At 40.9% G+C, this 18,422-nt stretch overlaps 1 protein-coding gene and 1 long non-coding RNA gene across 3 annotated transcripts; both read right to left on the minus strand.

The window, feature by feature from the left end:
* Positions 1 to 658: 658 nt before the first annotated feature.
* On the minus strand, positions 659 to 2,246 carry LOC117043846. Its single transcript, XR_004426240.1, has 2 exons — positions 1,563 to 2,246; positions 659 to 1,520 (listed from the first exon to the last, which is right to left on the minus strand). It is a non-coding gene; the product is annotated as an uncharacterized LOC117043846 (long non-coding RNA).
* Positions 2,247 to 2,248: 2 nt separating this feature from the next.
* On the minus strand, positions 2,249 to 16,794 carry PPIL4 (peptidylprolyl isomerase like 4). Of its 2 annotated transcripts, none has more exons than XM_033143972.1 (13): positions 16,657 to 16,794; positions 15,270 to 15,337; positions 14,798 to 14,862; positions 13,950 to 14,067; positions 12,965 to 13,107; positions 12,026 to 12,122; positions 10,307 to 10,423; positions 9,854 to 9,978; positions 8,471 to 8,537; positions 7,400 to 7,511; positions 6,150 to 6,246; positions 5,032 to 5,167; positions 2,249 to 2,611 (listed from the first exon to the last, which is right to left on the minus strand). In XM_033143972.1, exons 1-13 carry the CDS (start codon positions 16,724 to 16,726, stop codon positions 2,420 to 2,422), a joined length of 1,407 nt encoding a protein of 468 aa, XP_032999863.1. In that variant the 5' UTR covers positions 16,727 to 16,794; the 3' UTR covers positions 2,249 to 2,419. The 2 variants fall into 2 exon arrangements, with proteins under 2 accessions (XP_032999863.1, XP_032999862.1); XM_033143971.1 differs by having other exon boundaries at positions 2,249 to 2,614.
* Positions 16,795 to 18,422: the final 1,628 nt, after the last annotated feature.

An 18,422-nucleotide genomic window follows, 5' to 3' on the forward strand; every position in this document is an offset into this window, starting at 1 on the left:
TGTGTGTGTGTGTGTGATGTTTGTTTTGTTGTGTATTGTTTTTAATGTATGAATGTTACAATTCTCAATAAAGATTTATTTAAAAAAGAGAGAGAGAAACCTTACAAGATATTTTGAAATGGAATTGTGAATATTTCAGTACTTTGGAAGCAAAATTAACTTGTGCACAGCTAGCCCCAACAAATGTCATGGCCTAGCATTAAGCTGGTTTGGTTTCTCATGAGAAGCACATTAAGCCCCCTTTGGAACTCCCACTGAAGGAAAACCCACCAGCTCCCTTTGCTGCTGCTAGTTAAGAACATGGCAGAAAATCAGTCTGCTTAGGAAGGCAGTTGGCAGGTGAAGGCTTTTAGCTGCTAGACTGCCCTGATGAAATCTGCTTCAGTTATAAGTTTTTTTAACATTATTGTGTTATCTAAGTGTAAGCTGGTGTGTGAGTCTTCACCTCCAGTTCAAAAAAGAGATCTTTAGGAGAAAGGGATTGAGGGGGTGAGTGCATGGATTTCTGGAAATGTTTGTTTGTGTCTTGGTACCACCCAAATGTTCTGGATTCCCAGCTCCCACCAGCCTTATGCAGCAAGGCGAAAGGTCAGAGATTATGGGAGTTGTAGTCCAAAAACATCTGGAAGACAATAGGTTAGGGAAGTCTGGTCTAGAATGCTAAAAACTGTTCTCTCTCTTTAATAGGTAGGAACTGTCTGCCACGCATAGGAAGCTCATATTGCAGGAATAGCTTTCTCCTGGAAAGCTTCACTTCTGTAAAGATTTTTCTACAAAAAATAATAATAATGGCAGCACATCTTTACAAAATATAGTATTTCAGGCACAGGGAGCTTGAGCTGGAAAGTTAAAAAGAATGTGGGAGTATATGAAAGCTACAGCACAACCCCATGCCAGTTTACAAAGCAGCAAATCCCACAGTATTCAATGGGTCTTCCACTCAAATAAATATAGAATTACAGCCTCTCTTGTCCAGGGGGGAAAAAACCCCATATATTCCTAAGCAAGAATGCATTACTGAGATAACATTTTTAAAACAGCTTAGTTACATGCCAGCCTTTGAGAGATCTGCATATACATTACTGGCTTGTTCTTTTAATACATAACAGAGGAATACAGAGCATCTAAAAAAAATAAAAAATAAACATGGCAAAACTGACGTCAGTCCTCCCTACAAGTATTTTATACCTTGGGTTGTGGTTTAATAAGCATTTCCTTTCTATGCTGGCTTGGTTTTGCATGCAGCAACAAGTTCTGCTGGCTGTTTCAACTCAGACATTTCTTGTTTGTAACGCTATGTTAGCATTCTGCAGTAAAGGGGGGTTAATTACAATATTGAAGGCAATAGAGAGAAACTAAATAGCTCTACTCTGATTCGTATTTGTAAATTGTGCCTGGTGGTAGTTGTTGTTTTTAACTTTAATCATTTATAGCATGGTGAAACACAACTGTTTGTGAAATGTTGTTCTAAGCTGAAATTTTCTTGGACTAAGCCAATCACCAGCAGGGCATGACTTGGTCTCTGTCTTCACTGCTACATCTTCTCAAATGAGATATTGTACCTTCTCTAATTCTGTTGTTGGCTTTTGAAGAAAGGATTCTTTTCTCATACCCTCTAAAGTGACATACAGAAACTTCAATTCTCGTGTGGAGCTTGCATGTTGCTTGCCTTGCAATAACTACAAAGTGGAGAGTCTTCTTATGGCAATGAATCTAGATCTCTGCATATAGAAAACAGCTTCAGGGAGAAGTGTGTAGGTATTAAAAAACAAACAAACATGCTTCTGAATTACGAAACGTGTATTGTAAAAGCTGGTCTTCTAGTGAAGGCCTCACACAACTAAAGGAATTTAGAGCTACTTTGCACGTGACAAAGTCTCTACTTGGATATCAATTCTGTCTAGGAACTGGATGTACCAACTGTGTATACAGCATGTGTAATTAAGACACGCAATACTACTTCAATACACGTAGCAGGAAGCCCCAACTGGAAGCAGGTTTCCATGGCAAAATAAATCCCACTGCTGTCACACATAATGACACACCCTTCAGTTGCATGCAGTTTCCTATACAGAAAAGATAACAAAGTAGGAAATTAATGATGAATCAAGTAACTTTTAAGAGCTGGCAAAAATGTTTTAAGTATGCCCTTCCTTTTTGATGGGTGGTGCCTGTAATAAATCAAATAATGTGGTGGTCTCATCACCATTCCGCCGTAAACTGAAAACAAAATGCTTTAACTCCCCCCCCCCCCAACAATACAGTCAGAATTCTAATAAATTCCATATTATAGGATGTCATCCTATAGAGCCCCAGGATCAAAAGTCAAAAAGGAAGCCTGAAGGGTCTTTGGGGAGTGGTTGTAGGTCTCAATGGCAGAAAAGCACTGGGGGAAGAGTTTGTTTTTCTTAATCCTCATTCATCTGTACTTGGACTTCTCCTTCTCTCTGGGTTTCTTAGGGCTTCTGGCTTTCCCCTTTTCCTCGTGGTATTTGTCCTTTGACTTTCGGTATCTGTCATCTCTATCCCAAGACTGGCTACGGCTACGGCTGCGCCGCCTCTCTCGCTTTTCGTTTTTTCTTTTCTCTTCTTTCTGCCTTCGGTCAAGGTCCTGCTTTAAGAAATGTGATGAAATGTACAGAGAGTTGTAAGGATTAGAAAGGGGTAGGAATGACACAAATTAATTTGAGAAGAGTACACAAGCCTGAAATGACATAATTCAGAATCAGATGTAAATGCTTTCAGAGCCTAAAGCATTCTTTTTGGGGCTGTGGCAAAAGATCAGTTGAATGAACAGCCTTCCTCTCAAACCATCTTTGGAAACAACCTATTATCAGCAATGTGTGGCTGAATTCACCTGGTTTTTGAACCTTGTAAAGTTAGGTTTCTGCAGCAAAGGCCACTTGCTTTAGCAAAAGAACACAGAAACAAAATTTATCATGGGCAATTTTTAAAACTTTAAACTCTCCCTTCCTTATACAAGAATGTGGTTTCCTAATAATAATTTCACTGTATCTGTTATCTCTTCCCCACCCCCAAATATTGTCATTACTAAAATACAGATTCAACCAACATAACTTGTATAAATAATGGGTGAGGAAAGTATGCATGTTTCACAGGCTTTGTATGCTTACATAAAAGCCCTTCCCTTTCCTTTGCTTCAGTCCAACAAAAGTGAAAAATTTAAGCCTGATTCCAAAAATCAAGCAAGTAAGGAAAGTATGCGTGTTTTACAGGATCAAGAAATGCAATATATAATATTTCGTGACATGTGTGCTCTGAACTTTTGATGCTGTTGTGCAACACTGTATTAATGCCTTTCCTTTTAAAACGAATGACGTCTATTACTGATTTTATTTAACTTGCTTGGTTTTGAAAAGGGACATGAAGAAAGAGATGGTATCAATAAATCATACAGGAAACATCCAGGATAAGAAAGCAAGGGTGGAATTGTTTGAGGCAGGAGACCTTCAGACAGCTGAGAATGGTGCAGCTGTAGGAGCCAAGGTCATGGAAAGAATATATTGGGATATGAGAGCAGAAAGTGAAGTGCTGGAATGGGAAATGCGTATAAAGCTTAAACTCATGAACCAGAAAGCAAAAGGAGAAGAGAAACAGCAGCAAAGAGGAATGTGGCAGCAAAGAACACGCCAGCCAAGAAGAAAAGCCGCTGTATTAACTTGCTCCTTAAAAGAGAAGTGCAATCAGATCCAGAGCACTTATTTCTGCAAGTATGCTACCTGCACCAGCATCAGCTTCCTTTCAGCTGGACCAGAGTTTGCAGCAACTGCACCGTCACTAACTGTGAAAACTACCTTCTGAATCCATTTCTGATGCCACAGGACCAGAGGAGGTAGATCCTGAGTGGTGAACCTGTGGCCCTGCAGAAACTGGTTGGAAACAACTATTATCCCTGACCACTGGCTGTGTTGACTAGGACTGATGGGAGCTGGGAGTCGAGCAACATCTAGAGGGCCACAAATCCCCTATTCTTGAGCTACATGACAAATTGTATCTATGCTGGAAAAAATGTAAATGACTCTCCTAAAAGACAGGGGAAAGCTGATCCTGAGCTGAGAAAATGAATCAATTTTAAAACGCCTGATTTTGTGTAATATGTTTATGCTGTATGGCAGGCTTCACCAACCTGGTACAGTCTAGATTTTTTTTTTTTGGACACCCAATGCCCATCAGTCCTAACTAACTTAGTCAACAGTCAGGGATAATGAGATTTGTAGTCCAGAATAATCTGGAGGGTCACAGGTTTACCACGCACGATCTGGCTCTTCTGGCTAATAACCTGATATAGATAGATATAGCCACTCTGGAGATGGGGAATGCATTGTGGAGACATGGGCTTTGGTCCTAACACTGTTGAACAATTCACATTCTTTGACATGCAAATGCCCACTTGCTTACTTTCTTTAAAAAGAGAAGAAACAAGAGGACTGGTATCATACAGGAATCTTCTAAAAGGGTGGCTTATGAAGATCAACAATCTAATTGTGCAACTGTGGAGCATGGTATGTGGCGGCGGTGGCGGTGGCAGCAGCGGCGGCAGCAGCAGCAGCGGCAGCAGCAGCACTCTGACCCAAATATGCTCCAGTTTGGCAGGCAAGGAAGGCTGGCATCTAGGTGGCTGAAGCTTTCAAATAGAAATGATTGCAGAGCTCTTGAAAGTAAGAAGGTAGAGACCAAGGGCATCTCTGTAGGACAGCTGAAGTGCTGGGAGAAACCAGTAAGAGTTCTGTAGAAGTGGCAAGGCTACATGTGGGGCCAACAAGGAAGAAGTATAAATGGTCAGTGAGATTGGCGGGGGGGGGGGAGTTAACATATTTATGAAGGTAGCAAAATCAGGAGCTGACTTTGGGCTGAGATTATGTAGCCCCAAGAGCTGCACAATGTTAGAACATTTCACAATATATCTAATGGGTGTTGATTGAAGTGTGATGAGAACATTCCATGCATCTGACCCAATGTTTCCCTGACGCAGCAACACATCATTAAACTGAAAGGACAAGAGCCCAGCACCTTAGACTTTTTGGACCTCTTCTCATCCTCATCGGTATCATCTGAATGGTGGCGTTTCTTCTTCTTTTTATCAGAGTGCCTGTGACTTGTTTTGGCGTCATCCTCTTCCTCCTCCAATACAAGGTCATATCTTGAGCTAGAGCAGTCTGTTAAGGAAAGCTTGGGAGACCAATATTAGGGTTAGCCAAAAGGCAAGAAAGAAACCTGATTGAAGAAGAAGCTGCATTTAAACAAGCTGGCCAACAGAATAGCACCTTGCAGCACTATCAGGGAAAAACGAGAGTGAACTGGATCCAGGAGAATAAAATGACAAAGTAAAATGGTCTACTTCAGTGCACCTCTGGATTCATTTCTGGAAGGTCAAAGCCAGTGAATGCACATTATCATTTTAACTGCATAACAAAAACAAACACATCCCCTCCCCATTTTACAGCTATTCTAAGGCACAATTCAAATGGCAGAAGTAGGGCACAGTAGCTGTCAATAGGTATTTCTGCATAGAGATGATGGTTAAGACTCCATGTCACAGCATCTGTAATGGGTTTACTATGTGGTTCAGCCACATTGTACAGTAAGACTATCCAGGCAAGCATCATCAAGTCTGAGGGAGGCAGCACTGGAAGGGCAAGTAGAACACACAGAGCTCCCACTATATGAAAACATGCATTGTTAAAAGTTAACCACTCTGATTTGAACCACAGCCTGAGGATGGAGCTGCTCTGTTTCAAAGCCCACAAAGCTGGAATATGACCCAATACAGACATTTAGCTGGGGCTATTTTGTTTTGGTCAAGGAGTTGGAAACACCAATTGAAAACTGATTTCCACATTTCTAAATTCAACTAAGATTTTAACTAAGTGAATTAAAATTTTACATGCACAGGGTTACATCGCAAAGGAGTTTACATACAAAATACTAGTCTGAGAAACAGTTATTAGCAGTTAAGGTAATAAAAATCTATCTACCAAAATAAGAGTAAAATGTTGTTGCAATCCCGCTGCATGATTCCAATAAACTAGAAACATACCATATGTATCCAGGTTGTAGGCTTTTTACTCAGAAATAGTAAAATAGGAGTTTTTAAAAATAACGTACAATTATTTAGTTGCAAAGGATACTCTTGCTTTGGCTTCACCTTCTCCTTCAAGCTTAATTTAGGAGTTTTGTCATGGTCCTTTTCATATTCTTTGAAATCATCCTTAGTATACTTCCCACCTGTTTATAGGAAGAGAGATAAGTTGCCATTGATCTTGAATGCACTCATTCTAGAGCAGGCATAGGCAAATTAGGCCCTCCAGAAGTTTGGGGACTACAACTCCCATCATCCCTAGCTAACAGGACCAGTGGTCAGGGATGATGGGAGTTGTAGTCCCAAAACATCTGGGGCCCAGAGTTTGCCTATGCCTGTTCTAGAGAAAATCCAGTATCAGTTTTGTAACCAGGACAAAAATCACTAGTCACCTCCACACCCCACATTTAGAATTGTCAAAATAATAAATATAAAACTTTTTAAAATGTGGTAGAGAGGCAAAACTCACTGCTTAAATGAGTATCTATAACTATGTGCTGCCATCTTATGGTTCAAGGTCACAAAATGCAAATGGCTAAATATTTTGTAGAGTTGAGGTTCCAAGCTAGCAAGAAGGGACTATTCACTTTTATGTCCTATAATACCTACAGCAGTGGGACAGACCTCATTGTTCAGTAAAGAAAGAGAATTGAGAGGAAGGACTCCTGCTAAAACAGTCATTAATGTCTCTCTTCCTTGGCCAACAGATTCTCATGCACAGCAGAGAATATGTGCAACTGCACACCAAAACTCCTCCACATTCTCATCTGCCTAACAGAAGCTCTGAATGTTTGGGTATGTCTGTGATTCTCAGTACGAAGAATAAATAAATTTTTAGAAAAGTAGTAAATTCAAAAAGTTTGAGAAACATTCACTTTTAATGCTCATTGCCTCCCAGTTTTCCCAGCTTCTAGTGGCTGCTACCATTAGGGATCCCACAAGTGGCTTTCCTGATTGGCTGCATATTTGGTGGCTAGCTGACTTAGCTAACAGAACTAGGGAGGGACACCTCTGTTCATTCTAACATCTTCCCACCAGCCTGGTATAAGGGAGAGGGTTGGATTGCTTTGCCCTTATTCTCCACCAGCACTAAATATTATACACTACCTAATTTGAGAAGCAGGGTATTTATAGGATGCTAACTGGGAAGAGATCACATTTTATGGTTGTTTGGCAATTTCATAACTAGCAAACCTGAATGTGACTGCATTAAAAGCTGGTGTTTGTCTGCTCTCCTAAAGGAGAACTGATGGTTATAATAAAAAATGAGTTACAGATATAATGCGTAAAATAAATTACCTTTTCCTTTCCATTTAATCTTTGCAACAGACTGGCTAAAATCCACATGTATCCGCCTGTCATCTATTAAAACATTATCCATCTTAAAGTAAGCTTTCTCACAGTCTTCTTCCTGGTACATGTTTCGGAGAAATGTAAAGTTAAAATGAGAAAATAACATTTAAAAATAAACCTGCAACGGCAGTATATGAATGGGAAAAGGAAATTCCAGTAGCTTTAAAGTCCATAAAGTCCTCATGCTTCGGATGAGGAACACCAACTGTTGTGCTGGCACAGTGATATTGTGCCATCCATTATTGTAGAGATTTATTTCAACTTAAATGTTTGGTATCAAGTTTGTGTTATGAAACCCCAAATGTTTCTACACGGTGGTTATCCAAAAATGCACTAATCTATCTATCTGTACGGTTAAGGAATCCAAAACTATTTCTGCCACAGCCCTGTGCAACCTACACACCACAACATCACTACTGTTCTATGTATTCATTTATGAGGAGAATTTAAGAGAAGCAAATCAAGAGCCTAGTTCTTCCCTTGCATTAAGAACTGTCAAGCCATTTTCAATTTCTTATATGCATAAACAAAACCAGAAAGGAGCACAAGAAACATTCTCCCAGGATAACCAACTGTGGAATCAGGCGCCCAAACAGGATCTGACTTTCTGAAAGTTTAGGGAATATAACATTTACAACCATTAATCCTCTCACGATCCCAGTGAGACTGGTCACTGTAAGCTGTATTTTATGAATGGGGATCTAAAGCTGAGAGGCAGTGACTTCCCAGAAGCCACAGAAATGAAGCTACAGCACTATCCAGGACACCAGAATTGTTCCAACAGAAAATACTTTCCTAAAACTCACAACAGAAGATGTTCATTATAGATTTTGGGTGTGGGTGAGTTATACTGGTGCTTTGAATGTCATAAACTGCTCCTCCTTTGTAATTTTATTAGAAGCATTATAAAACCATTTCATAAGCCACAGGTAGAACACACCTTTAGGTTTTACCCTCCTATAAAGATGCTACATAAAATGAACTGTGAGTACAGTATTTGCGAGGCCACCCACATACCTTTTCAAACTCGATGAAAGCATAGCAGAGGGATTCACCTGTCTTCCAATCTCGAATCACTTCACAACTGAAAAATGAGTAAAGCATTTTGTTCTGGAAATCGCAGGACAACGACAACAGTGGTGTGATATCAATGGGCTGAAACCTTCCTCAACAAGTCGCCAAGAAAAACAGCTCTGTATCTGCTAACATGGATCACTTTTTCCATATTAGACATTCCTGTTAGGTCTAAGACCAGAAACAGAGGGCTGCCTTCTACATCACAAATTCTGGGTATAGAGTGGCTTCATAAGCAATTGTTGCACCAGAAGCCGCAAAATGCATAAGGATATGTGATAAAAATGCGGGTCTTGAGAAACCCAACATTGTGATTTGGATCCAGACATCTTCGTCTGTGAATGGAAGTGCACCTTTGCAGGTAGAACTCTGCTCCAGAAGAACCTCCTGTTTTTCTATCTGGGTGCTCCAACTGGTGGAAGCAGTGAGGAGAGGAGATCTTTCCCAATCTGCCCTTCCTGCTACAGCCCTCTCCCATGAGGGTCCCTCATGCAGGAGGCATATGGGGAAGGGAGAATGAGCAAGAATTCCTTGCTCATGGGATAATCCAGTTAGCAGAGTTCCACTCTGTCCTAACGAGGCATGTATAGGTAAAGCCCCTTCTCTGTGCACATACCTCCCTCCCCACTCTGTCCCATGGCCCCTGGGGCACTCTTCCAGGGATCAGACAGCAGCATGCTTGAAAGAGGTAGAATTCAAAAGTGAATTGACAAGAAAAGGCAGGGAGAGAAGAGGAAGAAAAAGTGCATCTAGGAAAAAAGGATTTCCAGAAGAAGAAGAAGAGTTTGGATTTGATATCCCGCTTTTCACTACCCGAAGGAGTCTCAAAGCGGCTAACATTCTCCTTTCCCTTCCTCCCCCACAACAAACACTCTGTGAGGTGAGTGGGGCTGAGAGACTTCAGAGAAGTGTGACTAGCCCAAGGTCACCCAGCAGCTGCATGTGGAGGAGTGGAGACGCGAACCCGGTTCCCCAGATAACGAGTCTGCCGCTCTTAACCACTACACCACACTGGCTCTCAGAAGGAGAGGGAAAGACGCTGCATAACTTCTTGTGACACCATGCTTCCCCTAACTTTGTTTCTACACATGCTGAAGGGGAGGGCAGCCAACAAGCACCTTCTTCCAGCCATAGTAAAATTCCCGTCTCCCACCTACCAGCACCCACCTCCGCTGTTCAAATCTTATAAATTTCTAAAATAGCCAAAGGCTGAAATAAAAGATTTATGATGGAAATAAACCCAAGCAGAGCAATCAGTCCCAGAAAGGAAGAGTTTTAATATTATTTGCAAACTTTTTGCTACATGTGCTGATTTTCAATGATTACCTTTTAATTGGCCCGAATCGTGAAAATATGATTTCAAGGTCTTCATCTGTTGTCACAGGATTAAGTTTGCAAACAAACAAGACATTTTCAGGAGGCTTGATATCTGCATCCGGCAAGTCTCCAACCTGGAATATAAGTGTGATATGAGAGGAGATTTTAGTCCCACTGTATACAGAATCTCGGGCAAGTCACATTTACACATGTTTTGACATGTAATTATTTAACATATACAACCTTTTAAACATGCATAAAACCCTTCTGATTTATCTTTATGTCCCATTGTAAGATCAATTATTATTAAAAAATTTTTTAAAAAATTGAACCTACATCTAGATTCAACAGACAATCCAAGTAGTCATTGTATCTAATGCTACGATAGCTTTATTTATATTCACAAAAAGCACAGGCATATCTGCAAGGCTGACTCTGAGTTAAATAATCGAACATATTTACCATTTCCAAAAGAATAGCCTTAGTTTTTGCTTCTTTCTCTGCCAGAATTTCTTCCACTTCATCAACAGACCTTCCTTTGAAGTCATCAATCTCCTCATCAGCTCCTATTCTTCCACTCTGTCTTATAGTTAAAACAAATAAAATAAAGACAGCTATTTAATAATATTTAGCCAGTGAGTATATATTGTTGCTTTTTTTTCAATCCATTTGTGACTCAATGCATAGCTGAATTCAAACTAACTTTACTGCAGAAGTATCAATTTGCTTGAAAACAAATTGTAAACATACACAGGAAGACATACATAAACACTTTACAATCATTATATAGATGTGAGTTCAACCTTAAGAGATTGATTACAGTCCTGTCCACAGTACAGTTGTATCTTGGATCCTGAATGCTTTGGCTCCCGAACAAATCAGCTCCCGAACAACTGAAATCCAGAAGTGAGTGTTCCGGTTTTTGAACGATTTTCAGAAGCCAAACGTCCAGCATGGCTTCCATGGCCTCCAATTGGCTGTAGGTCGGTCCTGCAGCCAATTGGAAGCCGTGCTTTTGTTTCCGAGTGTTCTGTAAGTTGGACGGACCTCCAGAACAGATTCCGTTTGATTTCCAAAGTATGACTGTACCGTGTAGCTTACCCTTATTGAAATTACACACTCAACAAAATGTAAGCAGTTACATATATCAGGAATAATCTATATTATGAACCACCAGATATGAACATGCTTGATGACAACTTGAAGTCAATTATAGCAGTTAATTTGTATTTTTCTCCTTCTAGTATGAGTTACAGGATGACCCTTATTTTTCTCAATTCCACAATGAATGCACCAATTGTTCTCACCATTTTCTTCACCTTTTAAAACCTGGACAGGGGAGGCATGCAGGTGCAATTCCATTTCTGAAGTTCAAGGCAGTGTATCTATAAACCTAAAGTTGCCTGCCATGTTAATGTCTGAAGCATAGGCATATGAACCTGTGCCTTAGGAGGCATAGCTGCATAATGTGGCATGGATAACACATGTGCCTGTTTGCCTGTGAAGACACTTATTATTCTTATCATCTCTGGTCAGATATACACATGCCTTCTTTGGAAAATACACAGGTATATCTTTTACATTTCACATATTGCACCTCCATGTTTCTGCAGGCATTGGGGTGTCTGCAATCATGCATTCCAAATAAAAATGGAATATATACACAGAAATAACAATTTTAATAATCTGCCTGGTTGAATGTTTCAGCCCTTGAAAATATAAATTCTTTCACATCACGAAGTGTTAGCTCAAGTCTAACATAGTTTAATCAGAGATTGATTAATGCCTTCCAGGATAGGCTTTTTTCATCACATTGCTTATTGAACTGGGAGGAAAGCAGCAGGTGGAGGGAGAATATCTCTCTGGGAAACATTCCTCATGCAAGTCAGAGCTCAAAAAAAATGCACTCTGCTGAAACTGAAAAACACACATTACTATTGTCCTTGAAGAGGACTCATTGTCAATACACAGCTTGATTTTTGTTTCAGTAGTAAACTTTCCATCTCCACCAGTTCAGTTTCACTTTTTTCTTTTTGTTTTACTCTTCTTTTCATTTTGCAACTGTTGAATGGGCACCATGATTAAGGACTGAGGGTTTGTATGATGGTGGGAAATATTATTGTTTACCTATTTTCTGATCTCCCTCTCCAGTATCAAAAGAAATTAAATAGCAACACTCACATCCAACTGTTCCTTGGTAGGCTCTGGTGAACGATCTGGTATTGCCAAACCAGGAGGGTCATCAAATGGATCATCCAAGATCACTGTATGGTTTATCCTAGACAACAATTGCAGTAAAAGTAAATGATAATTTCATGCATATGTATGCATTGTGGCAACAAATGCATCAGTAAAATACACTGATGGATAATCAGAATCTGCAAGAAAGTCAGGTCAGTTGCAAAGTACTGCATGTATGTCAAGTATGGCACACAGCCAAACAGGCAACAAACAGAACATCACTATATAGTGCAGGGCTCTTGCAGAGTTTCCCAAAAGCACATGAGCTGGCTTTTGTTGGAGGAATGTTCAGATCCTACTGCAGCATATGACTGCAGAGATATTCGCTTGGCTAAAACAGAAGGCAAATCATTTTTGGCCAGTTCATAAGACTGTCGCACTAAAAGCACGTCCAAAATAGTCAAGAGCTGGTGGTCATACAACTGACTGGCAACGATTTCAGAACAGACCCCCCAAAAGTTAAGAAAAATACCATCATGTAATACACAACTGAGGTCACATGGCAATGAAAAGCTGCATATAAACACATTAAATAAATAATAAATACATTATTTTGTGGAATTCACTGCTTCTGAATGTGGTCATTGTAACTAGTTCGATTGGCTTTGAAAAACGAGTTCATTGAGGATAGATCTAGCAAAAACATTTGGCATGATAGGCCAAATGCACCCTCCAGTGTCAGAGGTGGTATACCACTGATCAGAAGGTACTGGGATGTGGCAGTTGGGAACATGTATTGACTGCTATATCCTGCATGTGGACCTCTCAAAAGAACCTGGCAGACCCCTGAGGGGGATGCTGGAGTAGAAAGACCTTTGGGTCTGATCAAGCAGGAATTTTCTGATATATGTAGCCTATAAAAGCAAAAGAGAGTCACACCTGATGTCTTGATATGGAACAAAATCCTTGTCAACGAAGGCTTCATTAATTTTCATCAACACATCCATGCCTTCTGTTACTTCACCGAAGACTGTATGTACACCATTCAGGTAATCTAAGTTGTCTCCTGTAGTAATAAGAAACTAAAAAAAAAACCAAAACTATTTTGAGTTAACTGCATGGTGGAAATTTCCAGGTATTTTAAGATGTTTCCTTTGAGACTGTTTCCTATCAACAGCAGCTTTCAATACCATCAATCATGGTATATTATGAATGGGATTAGGAACTAGAAGTAATATACTGTTGTTGTTTTTCTGGAGGGCAGGTTCCAGAAGAGAGACAATTGTAATATGTTATGTGTTACATGTGGGGCTGCCTTTTAAGATGGTTTGGAAACTTCAGCTAGGTACAAAATATAGAAGCCTGTCTGTTAATAAGTGCAGACTGATATTCACATGCCTGTTTTGAAACATCTACACTGGTTGCTGTCCAGTACCATTTGGAAATATTGGTTCTCAGTTTTAGGTCCTGACTCTCTCAGGGATAATCAAGTTTGATATTTCCCTCTCCTCCCAAAGATTACACATTTACATTTTTATGCTTTTCCAAAACTAAGAATGCTAAAGTCATGTAAAAATCAAACACATTTTAAAACTTACATAATTGCCGCAAGGTTAAGAACTATCCCATCTTGCTTGACACTGTGAACAAGTAAAAGGAAGACAATATAGGAATTTTGTGCATGTGCTTTATTGTGGTTTTTAGAGTCAATGATCTTCTATTTATCCACAGTGTCAATCTATGTAAGTATTAGCTCTGGCATTTAATGTGGTGGCAAGTCTTGTTAGTAGCTGTTCTTTAAGAACATATCTTATCATGTGCATAGATTATGCCCAGTCAAATTGTTATTTTAATTCTTTGTGGCATCACACCTTTCACTTATCCCAAGTTTCTTGTAAGACTCTTCCAAGTGCTGTGGACTGACCTGAGATCCATGCTGATCACTGCCATTGTTCACCATTGACACTGTACCCCTTTTCTTGTGTTTAATTCTTGGCACTTTTTCTGTTTCAAAAAATCTAGCTTGGTCCCCATACAATTTGCTGAAACACACAAAGGTAATATTCAGACAAAAAAAACTACACAAATGTTATAGTCTACTTACATCTTTCCTCCACAAGAATAGAAAATGATCAGTTATTGGCGGTGCTTGTAATACTGGTAATTAGTGTTTTAAACTTCATTATAAGTGCCTCAGTCCAGCAATCAGTTTTAAATGCTCCAATATGCATGCAAAGCTTTTCTATTAAGATCATAACTATTTGTTTCAATAAGAGACCAAGATGCAAACATATTCTTTTCAAATGAATAGGGTACATCAAAGAATGTACCTCTCTGTGTGCCCATGAAATTCTTAATCGGGCAACTACACCCATGTTCACAAGCTTTTAGAACTGCTTTTAGAAAAACAATACATTTGCCTTGATCCATCAAGCATGCATCTAGTTCCATGTGGTCAAAGGAGTGGTGTGAATCTTGTTGGATTGGCTACGGAGATGAGAAAAATATTCATTTCCATTTTTAAAAGAGTAATGTTCCATACAAGGGAATCTCCCTTCTTTAGACAGCTGAACACAAAATTTGTCGGCATTACTGGAGGGGGAAGAACACATTAGAAAGTCCAGATAAGGTATACTGGTCTTTCTGCTGGGTTTAATTACCCAATGAATTATCTGTTCCAATGCATGTTTACTTGGGCAAAGGTCCCACAGTGTCCAAAGAGACTCACTTCCTGGTAAGCATCCATAGACTCAAGATCTAAATGAAACTCACCAAAAAATTGATTCACCTCCACGGCCAGTCCCCTGGGGGTCACCAGTTTGTATGATAAAATCTCTCTGAATGAATGCAAAGCACATATAAAAAGTTCTTTAGTGTTACCTATCACCATAGTTTATTATTATTATTTATTAAATTTATATACCACCCTTTATCCAAAGATCACAGGGCAGTTTATGAGTTTTAGAAAAATAGGTTTATTAAAATTTATTGCTTTGCACTAACGTTTGTATGACGCAGACTGCAAAGCTATTATTTCCAATATACAGGTGAAGAAGTGAGCTAAGGGGGTACATAATGTGTGCACAGCTTGAAAGAGGACATTTGCCCAGATCTCCTAGATCTAAGTCCAACACTCTTATCAACTGTATAGCACAAAATCTTTAAAGTGTTTAGTGATTTAAATGTTCAGTTAAAAAAGAATAAAAACCATGACAAATACAAATCAATCATAACCAATACTTACTTGTATATTATGTATAAGGCAGTAATTGTAGTACTTGATTTTGCAGAGCTTCAGAAAATTCAGGCAAGCTGCAAGAAATTTAAAGCAAATGAACCAGTCTGCATGCTTTGCTTAATAAAAGAAACTTTCACTGTTACTCCATTATACGTAAGAACAACAAAATTCACAACACATCAAGGCCTGCAATAAGAGGCTAGAGGAAACAAACCCTGTGCCAAGGTTGTCACTCTAGTCAACCCTTAACAGAACGTTCAGAATAAAGAAGTTATCCTGAGTAAAAACAACAGTGAAAAAATTATGTTCAGATATTAAATGGGGCTGCACTCCCTTTAAAGGAGCAGATGTGCAGTTTAGGAATGCTTCTGGAACCACGGCTATCACTGGAGGCAAACGTAGCCTGGATGGTGCAGCGTTTTCCACCAGCTTGGTGGAGGCCTAGCTGCTACTCTATCTGGACAGAGATAACGTAGCTTCAATTATTTATATGCTGGTAACCTCTAGGTTAAACTACTCCAATGCTTTATACATGGGGCTGCCTCTGAAAACAGTTCAGAAGTTATACTGTTGCAGAATTCAGTGGCCAGATTACTGAGAGCAGAAGGTGTACAGTACTGTACACCAATTCTGTCCAGATTGCAATAGCTACTGATTAGTTTCTGTAATCAATTCAAAGTGCTTGTTTTGACCTATTAAGCCCTATAGTTCAGGACCTCAAGGACCGCCTCTTCCCACACGAACAAATCCAGACCTTGCAGTCTTTATCCTAATCACATAGATAAGCAATTAGAAAAACTTCAGTTGCTTAATCTTTGGGTGCCAAGCTACTGTCAAAGGCATCAGGGAAAACCAATAAACAAAGCAAAACAAAGACTGCATTTCTAAAATAATCCTGGCAGGACTCATGAAGAATCAACAAAGGTTGTCTCCTGGAAGCAACTGTACTTGTAGAAATATATATCCCAGGAGATCTGCCAGAGGATCTAAGCTTTGCTCTCAGTATCTACAACATTGCAAAGGATCGCGGGGCTGTACGTGTGTGTGGCGGGGTTTGCTTCCAGACGGCAGTCTAGCCCAGCCTTTCCCGACCTCTAAATTTGGGGGCCTCAACTCCCGTCAGCCCCAGCCAACATAGACTACGGGAGCTCTAGTCCAAAACATCTGGATGACACCCGCCCATCCCCAAAGGTGAGAGAAGGCAGGTCGAGCCACTTGGAGGCACAACACCTAGGACCAGTCCTGGTGGGTGGTGTGCAGAAACCCAACCGGTGCAACGCATAAGGAAAAACTCCATTGCAGCTCCTGAAGGCCGCGCCGGAGAGGGATACTCGGAAAGGCATCCCGGAGCCTGTTCGGCCTTCTCCTGGCGGACGCCGGAGCTTCCTCTCACCTCTCGGCCTCTCCTCCGTGTACAAGTCAATGACCAGGTCTCCCAGCGTGGTTTCCAGGAGCACCGCCATGGCGCCTCGCTCAGCTTCCCGACGGCCTCTCTCGCCCCGGAAGGAGCCGCCTCAGCGCCGCTCCGCCTTTTCCTCCCCTGCTTAGCAACAGACTCTCGCCCTCAGAAGCCGCCTCCTTCGTTGACTTTAGACACCATTTTGTGGCGGTGGTAAAAATCGCCCGGAGAAAACACTGGGGTTCCCATAGGTGTGACTGGCCGGAGCGGGACCAGCCTGTTCCCCATAAAACAGGTCGCAGCAGAGGCAGAAGCTTCTGCTTTTACCGGCGAGGCAGGTCGTGCTTCGCGTGGTGAAGGCGCAGCGCATCTGCCTGGAAGTGACTGCAGCGCGAAGCTTATGCCTGCTGTTCTGACCGGGGACCGCTCGAGCGGGGGATGCTTGAACTACCTGCGCGGATCTTGGCTGCATAGCTGTCAAGTTTCGGATTTGAAAATAAGGGATCACATGGAGTAACACATGACTGGAAAGGTTTGCAGTTCCACAAACATAGGTGTGCACTGCCTCGAAATAAAAAGAAGTGAACAAAAGAAGGCTCACTAGGGGGGCAAAATGTCAACTTTGTAACCAGAAGTTCAACTGAATAGAATCTGAATCACATGCACCACAAAGCCTATGCAGCCTCAACTTAAGGTGGCTCCAGGCCTGGCTTTTTACAGGCCCCAGCTGACTGCACAACCTGGCCTTTGGAAAGCCCATATAGACAGATACCTTTAGCTTCTGCACCCCTCCTTTGCACACCTGTCAACACAACCACATAGGCATTTTCCACAACAGCTCTGCAGCACAAAGCCCTTCTGCAGACAGGCACCCATGCGCAAGAAATGCACTCCGCTCCCCACAGCGGACCCATGCTCCCTCGCCCTCTCAAATTTCCCCTCTGCAAGCTGCATCCATGGATAGAACATCACACCTAAATATTTCCATTCTGCACAACGCACAGAATTTGCACGACCCCCTCCTGACAGCACCACACACAGAGGGATAATTCACACACACAGCTTAATGGGCACATGTGCAAACCCACCCCACCCATATATATATATATATATATCAGATCTGCATCAGAGGGAATGGCACATGCCTTTTTGTCAATTTGAGCATAGTTGTTCTCCGTGGGCGACAATGTATGGGAATAGAAATAGATGGGCAGGCCAGGTCATCCTCTTATATACCTGCTGGGATTGACAAGTCATCTGACCCTCACCTGAATCTCATAGCTCTCCGGTAGCTGCCTCTGATCAGTTATCATTTAACTCTTGGGGGAAATAATTAGCATCACACATCATGTGCCTGGAAGTTGCCAAACCAATTAACCAACCAGAAGGATTACTGTTAATAGCACCAGTTTTCCTATAACTTGATATTGTTGGATAGTTTTGATCAACTGCAAAAGAATTTTTAGTTTGCTTTCTGTTGCCACACTGGAACGTTTCTTTATTAGTGCCACTTTGTTTTGTATGATTCCTTGCAAATGAAGGAAAATTTTCTGCTTGTATACGTTGATAATATAATTTTGGTTACTGAGGACAAACAAGATTGTACAAAAACAAGATTGGGTGCAGGCCATGCTGTAGTGTAGTGCTTATGCGACCGTGAATAAAAGGTGGCTGGGCTCATTGTCTCAGGGTTTGGGAGGAAGAGGTGATAAAACTGATTTCCAATAAGTGCCCCCCTTTATTTCCATAACAAGTCCTTG

Source organism: Lacerta agilis, chromosome 3 (genome assembly GCF_009819535.1).
Source record: "Lacerta agilis isolate rLacAgi1 chromosome 3, rLacAgi1.pri, whole genome shotgun sequence".
NCBI lineage: Eukaryota > Metazoa > Chordata > Lepidosauria > Squamata > Lacertidae > Lacerta > Lacerta agilis.

What these genes read in the sequence shown, in the direction of transcription:
- PPIL4 (XM_033143971.1), bottom strand. Translation starts at nt 16,726, where the DNA reads ATGGCGGTGCTCCTGGAAACCACGCTGGGAGACCTGGTCATTGACTTG. An exon ending in GCCTTATACATAATATACAA is followed by an intron (nt 14,863 to 15,269) that starts GTAAGTATTGGT and finishes GCATTCATTCAG; the next exon opens with AGAGATTTTATCATACAAAC. An exon ending in AGAGGTCCAAAAAGTCTAAG is followed by an intron (nt 2,615 to 5,031) that starts GTGCTGGGCTCT and finishes CATTTCTTAAAG; the next exon opens with CAGGACCTTGACCGAAGGCA.